The 8983-nt window shown below is 48.1% G+C and overlaps 1 protein-coding gene across 1 annotated transcript; it reads left to right on the top strand.

Moving 5' to 3' along the window:
* Positions 1-740: 740 nt before the first annotated feature.
* LOC123081868 (uncharacterized) lies at positions 741-1765 on the top strand. Its single transcript, XM_044504383.1, has one exon. It carries the CDS (start codon positions 820-822, stop codon positions 1336-1338), a length of 519 nt encoding a protein of 172 aa, XP_044360318.1. The 5' UTR covers positions 741-819; the 3' UTR covers positions 1339-1765.
* Positions 1766-8983: the final 7218 nt, after the last annotated feature.

Raw genomic sequence — 8983 nt, forward strand, 5'->3', positions numbered from 1 at the left:
TTATACTACTCCCTCCATTCCAAATTAGCTAGTGTATTAGAGTTCGTTAGGATAAGCATTTGACCAACAATTACTATATTAATACACACATGTGTGATATAAAGTTCTCTTTTGCAAAATTATGCGCCATAAAGTTGATATCATTTGTATTTTAAAGTACTCATTTGTGGTTATGATTTCTTATCACGAAAGTTATATCATAATAGTGTAATTGTCCGGAAAAGGCTTATTCCAACGAAACCTAATACACTACTCCATAATTTCAACCGAGGGAGCAGGGACTGTTTTGAGGCACAAATTATTCACTCTTGAAAAAAAATGTTACTCCCTCCGATCTGAATTAATTGACGCAACTTTATACTAAAGTTGTACTAAAGCTGCCTGAACAAATTTGGATCGTAGGGAGTAGTACTAATTTTTAGGGGGATCAATATGCAACTATTTTTAGAGGAATTAATACCGTTTTAGATAATTAATACAATACAACTTTAGTATAAAGTTGTACTAAAGCTGTGTCAACTAATTTGGATTGGAAGGAGTAGCACTATTTTTTAGGGAAATTGATATGCAACTATTTTTTAGAGGAATTAATATAACAATATTTTTAGAGAAATAAATTTGCTACTTTGTTACATTTTTTTCCTGCACAATAGAACCCTTGCACTTGTGCAACAACTGGAACCTCTCACCTATATAAAGGCAGTGGCACACAGACATGCCCAAGAGCCAAAGTAAGGCGCAAGACTAGCCAGCAGGGAGAGTTTTTCCATTGCTAATCAAGCAACGTTTAGCCGCCGGCCGGCAAGAAGCCAAGAAAGCATGGGCAACAGCCTGCGGTGCTGCCTGGCCTGCGTCCTCCCCTGCGGCTCCTTCGACTTGATCCGCATCGTCCACCTCAACGGCCACATCGAGGAGTACTCGCGCCCGGTCACCGCCGGCGAGGTCATGGCGGCGCACCCCAGCCACGTGGTGAGCCGGCCGTGCTCCCAGGGCGGCGCGCGGCGGATCCTCATTGTCGACCCCGATTCGGAGCTGGAGCGGGGGTGCTTCTACTTCCTGGTGCCGACCTCGTCGGTGCCGGAGAAGAAGAGGAAGCCGTCGTCGCAGCCACAACAGAAGAAGGTGCGGTCATCGTCCACGTCGAAGCCGACGAGCGTGCCGAGCAGTGCGGGCGCCGGCGCCGGCGCTAATAAGGTGACGAAAGACCGCGGCGCCGGCGACAGCTACCTGGCGGAGGTGCTGTCGGAGGGCAAGGCCAGGTGCAAGCGCAGCCGGAGCGTCCGCGCGACAGTGTGGCGGCCGCATCTTCAGATCATCCCGGAAGAAGCTCTCGAGTGAAATCTGCTGTGTTAGCTTGGTCCCTGTTGTACATACGGGTCTGGTCTGGTTGTGCACGGTGTACCGTGCACGTACAAGGACGACCGAACGGCGCCGCGTAGCCATGCGTGACGTGGTGGGCGGTGATGGCCGTTGGGTCGTCCAGTTTTAGGTGAGAGGCCGGCGATCGCCGCCGGCTGCCTCTCCCTTGGTAGTTTTTCTCACTCTCTCGGTGTTTTTCCAGCTCTTTTCACTGCCGGCCAGATCGGGCTGCTTTGAAGGCAGTGAGAGTAGCTGGTTTGGGTTGCCCTCGATGGCAGAGAGAACAGGAGAAGCAGAAAACAAGACTGCAAGAGCTTTTTTTTACGGATGTAATGACAAGAAGCCAGAAAAGTTCAGCAGAAACTTCAATATTGTTGTCCATCTTGTCAGGATATATTACGTGCGTTGTTCAGCTCTGATGCATCCTCCAATGAGCTATACTCCTGTGTACGTATAGGTTCCAGGAAACTTCCTGAATCGCACGGTAATCAGTAGCCAGACGACGGCAGGTTCCCGTTGGTTTTTGCGGGTGGCTCATCCCTTTCCCATATTTTCTTCTTCAGATTTAGCTGCCCCGTGAACTAAATACCGGAGCACACGAAACATATATACATCTAATCCAAATAGGGTCTCGGTCTCCACTGGTCTTGTCTAGAACTTGCTGCTAATCAGTCAAAACAAGTCGCAAAATTGCGTCGAGTTGTATGGAAGGGGACGAAAGCTTTTTGTCCGATGCAGGCATGAAACAAGGGGAGCTTTTTCTCCGTCACGTCCGGACATCCGGTGGTATGAGCTGTACCTCAGGTTAAACAACAGTGAAGCGGCTCTAGCCCCAAGTGAGCACGAGAAGCCACCCTTCAACACTCTGCCAAGTGGCAAGGGAAGTGCCAGTGCCAATGCGTCCAGCTCCATGGAAGCACTCCTTTGTGTGTGTGGGCCGAGAGAGTAGTAATAAGGCTGGTCATAGTGGGAAGTAACTTATATATTATTATTTTTTAGAAAAGGAGGATGACCCCCGGCCTCTGCATCTGGGAGATGCATACGGCCACTTTATTGATTATTCTCGAGGACCTTACAAAGTATTACAACAATGTGCCTGAATCCACCATCTTGGAAACATATGCCGCTACTCCTATCCAAAATGATGAAGGGTTGCTAGCTGAGTCACTAGCTAGACCACTCACCCAAGCCTAACATCAAAAGCCGAAAGCTGAAACACATTCGGAAGCCCCAGCTAGTCTAAATTACTACCTTTATAGTGCAAAGTAACATAGTAGTAGTGTCATAGAGGACTTTATTAATGAGTTTGTAGACTCATCTTGTCTTGGAAAGTGCTATGTTATAGTAACATATTATATTACCACTTCTCATTAACTACATGCCACATAAGCAAAAATTTCTCGGGATGCGCTATGTTACTAGGTAAGTTACTCCCACTATGACTAGCCTAAGGCTGCCCATGAGACCAATATACTCCTTCGATCGAGAGAAGGCTTTCTTTAGTGAATGGACACTCTCATAGGACTACCAAGTTGACAATCATGGGCTAGATGCATCACCAATCCGGTTAAACACATTAGGGCATCTTCAACACGGATCCTCAAACTGTCTGCATCGGCCCCGGACTCCGCAAGTCATTCAATGACGTCCCCCATCGGTTCACGGAGCAGTCCGGACCGCACGGTCCGAGTTCCGCAAGCCATTCAATGGCGTGACCCATCAGTTCACGGAGCAGTCCAGACCAAGGCTTTCCCACAAATCGGAACCAAACCATGGGGCTTGGCGGGAGACCGGACACAAGACATGTAGGACTGCGTCACCCACCGCCCACCCAAAATTGAGGCGGAGCCCGTGCTTTTGTAGATATCTGCATTGTTTTCGCAGCAAAAATTCCCCTTTCCAAACACTCTTCTTTCCCATCCCGCCGCTCTCCACCCAATTCCTGCCATTTTTCACCGTCGCCGCATGGACCCGCACGAAAAGCAGTCGGAGACGGCAGTGGTGGAGTATCCGGCGACCACGCTCGCCCGGAAGATCAACTCAGAGCCACGGCAAAACCGTTGCCTGAAAGCAAAGGCAAAGGCGGCACCGGTTAAGAAGCAGAAGGTCGGCGGAGACGGATGTGGTGGTTGTGCAGGTGGCGGCTGTGGTGCAGGGCGGAGACTGGGACGCGGGGCGCCGCTGCAGTCGTTGTCCATGCAGACGTCGTCTTGGCCGAAGCAGTACGAGGTGTCCTACTTCTATGTCACCAAGCAGCTTGGTAGGCAGTCCCCGACATCCGTCGCCGAGCATGTGCCCTACTGTGTGGACGTCTACATTGCGCTACTGGTTTTCTTTGAGTCTGCATCGTCGTAGCTTGTACATTGCTTATAGATGCATTGTTGTGTTGATCATTTGGTCGGGTATGCATTGTTTTGTTGATCATTTGGCAATGTTTTATTTTGTAGCCTTCCTGTGTGTGCAATGTGTTCTTGAAGTTGGAGAAGAAGAACTTCACGGTCATACATTGTTGGTTGAAGTTGAATGGACAACCCAAGTGGAATCAATTCATTGCCAAGACCGTCGACACAGACGCCGAGGAAGAAACCAGTGATCCAACCGATCCAACAAAAGAGCCATCCAAGAAGGTTGAAGAGGGTTCTGGGGACATAAGTGGGAGGAGGAGAAGGCAAAGCGAGACGGGGCAGCGGCCAAGATGACGGAGAGGTTCGAGGGCATCTTGATGAAGAAAGATGAGGCATACATCAAGCGCTCCGACGTCAATGAGGCATGCCAAGTCGGGAGGTTTAACATGTTGATTGCGGCGACCGACAAGAAGATAAAATTCGAAAAGAAGAAGGCCATGATCAAAGAGAAGAAGGTTGAGATCACAACCGCTGCGGAGGAGCAAATATTTTAACCTTGAAGATGGATGATTTGGATGACGATGCAAGGAGATCATGCAAACCATCCGTTTCAAGATGTTAAAACAACATAAGGAAGATATGAAGGCAGAGGCGGAGAAGGAGGCGGCCGAGAAGACGATGGCCAAGACCGTGGTGGCGGCAGAGTGAGCGATGAGACTCAGATGGCTGGTCCAGTGGGGAATTTTTTGCACAGACTACCGGACCGCTAATCTTTTGTGATCGAGCATGTAAAAACTATGCATACTTGCCTATTTTTGGTTGTGATCCGGCATGTGCTATGTGATCGGATGGATTTGAATTTCAAATTGACCGTACCTAGGTGGATATTTAGGGGATAGATTTGGATGGCCGGCTCCCGTATCAGTGTCCACGGAGTGGTCCCCACCGGTCCGTGGACGGATACAGTGTCTGCTTTGGGGGCCAACATTGGAGAAGCTTGATGATCCACAAGTATAGGGAATCAATCATAGTTCTTTCGATAAGTAAGAGCGTTGAAACCAGCGAGGAGTGGAAGGAATAAATCAGCGATTTTCATCAAGGTATTCTCTGCAAGTGTTGTAAAGTAGTTGTATCATATAGTTTGATAACAGGATAATTCATAATAGGTAACAAGTAACCAGAGTAACAAGGTGCAGCAAGATGGCCCAATCCTTTTTATTGCAAAGGACAAGCCAAAATTACTTCTTATAGTGATTAAATTGTTCTCCAGGACGCAAGGGAATTTCGTCTAGTTACACTCATCACGATTCATTGACTCACGTTAATTGCTTTGATAAGTTGTTATGTGGATGGACCAAAGCTAAGGTGTTGTTCTTACTTGAACAAACAAGCTGTTGGGGAACGTTGCAGAAAATTAAAAATTTTCCTACGGTTTCACCAAGATCCATCTATGAGTTCATCTAAGCAACGAGTCAAGGGAAGAGTTTGCATCTACATACCACTTGTAGATAGAGTGCGGAAGCGTTCAAGGGGATGGTGATGATGGAGTCGTACTCGTCGTGATTCGGATCACCGATGACCAAGTGCTGAACGGACAGCACCTCCGCGTTCAACACACGTACGGGACGGACGACGTCTCCTCCATCTTGATCCAGCAAGGAGGAAGGAGAGGTTGAGGAAGGCAGCTCCAACGGCAGCACGACGACGTGGTGTAGTTGGTGCAGCAGTACTCCAACAGGGCTTCGCCAAGCACGTACGGAGGAGGAGAGGTGTTGGGGAGGGGAGGGGCTGCACCTTGAGTTGTGGTCTTGCAGCCCTCCCCTCACCCCTCTATATATAGGAGGAGAGGGGCAAGGGGGCCGGCCCTCTAGGGGAAACCCTAGAGGGGGGCGGCGGCCAAAGGGTGGGGGGCTTGCCCCCCAAGCAAGGGGGGTGCGCCCCCTTTAGGGTTTCCCCCTCCCCAACCCTAGGCGCATGGGCCCAAAGGGGGGGAGCGCCAAGCCCACTAGGGGCTGGCTGCTATCCCTACGCAGCCCAAGTGGCCCCCCGGGAGGGGTGGTCCCTCCCGGTGGACCCCCGGAACCTTTCCGGTGGTCCCGGTACAATACCGGTATGACCCCGAAACTTTCCGGTGCCCGTTTAACAACTTCCCATATATGAAACTTTACCTCCGGACCATTCCGGGACTCCTCGTGACGTCCGGGATCTCATCCGGGACTCCGAACAACATTCGGTAATCACATACTTGTCTTCCTGATAACCCTAGCGTCACCGAACCTTAAGTGTGTAGACCCTACAGGTTCGGGAGACATGCAGACATGACCGAGACTCTCCGGTCAATAACCAACAACGGGATCTGGATACCCATGTTGGCTCCCACATGCTCCTCGATGATGTCATCGGATGAACCACGATGTCGAGGATTCGATCAAACCCCGTATACAATTCCCTTTGTCAATCGGTACGTTACTTGCCCGAGACTCGATCGTCGGTATCCCAATACCTCGTTCAGTCTCGTTACCGGCAAGTCACTTTACTCGTACCGCAATGCATGATCCCGTGACCAAACACTTGGTCAGCTTGAGCTCATTATGATGATGCATTACCGAGTGGGCCCAGAGATACCTCTCCGTCATACGGAGAGACAAATCCCAGTCTCGATCCATGTCAACCCAACAGACACTTTCGGAGATACCTGTAATGCACCTTTATAGTCACCCAGTTACGTTGTGACGTTTGGTACACCCAAAGCACTCCTACGGTGTCCGGGAGTTACACGATCTCATGGTCTAAGGAAGAGATACTTGACATTGGAAAAGCTCTAGCAAACGAACTAACCGACCTTTGTGCTATGCTTAGGATTGGGTCTTGTCCGTCACATCATTCTCCTAATGATGTGATCCCATTATCAACGACATCCAATGTCCATAGCCAGGAAACCATGACTATCTGTTGATCACAACGAGCTAGTCAACTAGAGGCTCACTAGGGACATATTGTGGTCTATGTATTCACACGTGTATTACGATTTCCGGATAATACAGTTATAGCATGAATAAAAGACTATTATCATGAACAAAGAAATATAAGAATAACACTTTTATTATTGCCTCTAGGGCATATTTCCAACAGTCTCCCACTTGCACTAGAGTCAATAATCTAGTTACATTGTGATGAATCGAACACCCATAGAGTTCTGGTGTTGATCATGTTTCGCTCGCGAGAGAGGTTTAGTCAACGGATCTGCGACATTCAGATCCGTATGTACTTTGCAAATTTCTATGTCTCCATCTTGAACATTCTCACGGATGGAGTTGAAACGACGCTTGATGTGCCTGGTCTTCTTGTGAAATCTGGGCTCCTTCGCAAGGGCAATAGCTCCAGTATTGTCACAGAAAAGTTTGATCGGCCCCGACGCATTGGGTATGACTCCTAGGTCGGTGATGAACTCCTTCACCCAAATAGCTTCATGCGCTGCCTCCGAGGCTGCCATGTACTCCGCTTCACATGTAGATCCCGCCACGACGCTCTGCTTGCAGCTGCACCAGCTTACTGCTCCACCATTCAACATATACACGTATCCGGTTTGTGACTTAGAGTCATCCAGATCTGTGTCGAAGCTAGCGTCGACGTAACCCTTTACGACGAGCTCTTTGTCACCTCCATAAACGAGAAACATGTCCTTCGTCCTTTTCAGGTACTTTAGGATATTCTTGACCGCTGTCCAGTGTTCCTTGCCGGGATTACTTTAGTATCTTCCTACCAAACTTACGGCAAGGTTTACATCAGGTCTGGTACACAGCATGGCATACATAATAGATCCTATGGCTGAAGCATAGGGGATGACACTCATCTCTTCTTTATCTTTTGCCGTGGTCGGGCATTGAGCCGAGCTCAATCTCACACCTTGCAATACAGGCAAGAACCCCTTCTTAGACTGATCCATTTTTAGCTTCTTCAAAATCTTATCAAGGTATGTGCTTTGTGAAAGACCTATGAGGCGTCTCGATCTATTTCTACAGATCTTGATGCCTAATATATAAGCAGCTTCTCCAAGGTCCTTCATTGAAAAACACTTATTCAAGTAGGCCTTAATGCTGTCCAAAAATTCTATATCATTTCCCATCAAAAGTATGTCATCTACATATAATATGAGAAATGCTACAGAGCTCCCACTCACTTTCTTGTAAACGCAGGCTTCTCCATAAGTCTGCATAAACCCAAACGCTTTGATCATCTCATCAAAGCGAATATTCCAACTCCGAGATGCTTGCACCAGCCCATAAATGGATCGCTGGAGCTTGCATACTTTGTTAGCGTTCTTAGGATCGACAAAACCTTCCGGTTGTATCATATACAGCTCTTCCTTAAGATGCCCGTTAAGGAATGCCGTTTTGATGTCCATCTGCCATATCTCATAATCATAGTATGCGGCAATTGCTAACATGATTCGGACGGACTTAAGCTTCGCTACGGGAGAGAAAGTCTCATCGTAGTCAATCCCTTGAACTTGCCGATAACCCTTAGCGACAAGTCGAGCATTATAGATGGTGACATTACCATCCGCGTCTGTCTTCTTCTTAAAGATCCATTTGTTTTCTATCGCTCGCTGATCATCGGGCAAGTCAGTCAAAGTCCATACTTTGTTTTCATACATGGATTCTATCTCGGATTTCATGGCTTCTAGCCATTTGTTGGAATCTGGGCCCGCCATCGCTTCTTCATAGTTCGAAGGTTCACCGTTGTCTAACAACATGATTTCCAGGACAGGGTTGCCGTACCACTCTGGTGCGGAACGTGTCCTTGTGGACCTACGAAGTTCAGTAGCAACTTGATCCGAAGTACCTTGATCATCATCATTATTTTCCTCTTCAGTTGGTGTAGGCATCACAGGAACATCTTCCTGAGCTGCACTACTGTCCCGCTCAAGAGGTAGTACTTCATCGAGTTCTACTTTCCTCCCACTTACTTCTTTCGAGAGAAACTCTTTTTCCAGAAAGGATCCGTTCTTAGCGACAAAGATCTTGCCCTCGGATCTTAAGTAGAAGGTATACCCAATGGTTTCCTTAGGGTATCCTATGAAGACGCATTTTTCCGACTTGGGTTCGAGCTTCTCAGGTTGAAGTTTCTTGACATAAGCATCGCATCCCCAAACTTTCAGAAACGACAGCTTAGGTTTCTTCCCAAACCATACTTCATACGGTGTCGTCTCAACGGATTTAGACGGTGCCCTATTTAAAGTGAATGTAGCTGTCTCTAGAGCGTATCCCCAAAATGAT

The sequence above is a fragment of the Triticum aestivum genome, chromosome 4A, assembly GCF_018294505.1.
Source record: "Triticum aestivum cultivar Chinese Spring chromosome 4A, IWGSC CS RefSeq v2.1, whole genome shotgun sequence".
NCBI classification, from domain to species: Eukaryota; Viridiplantae; Streptophyta; class Magnoliopsida; order Poales; family Poaceae; genus Triticum; species Triticum aestivum.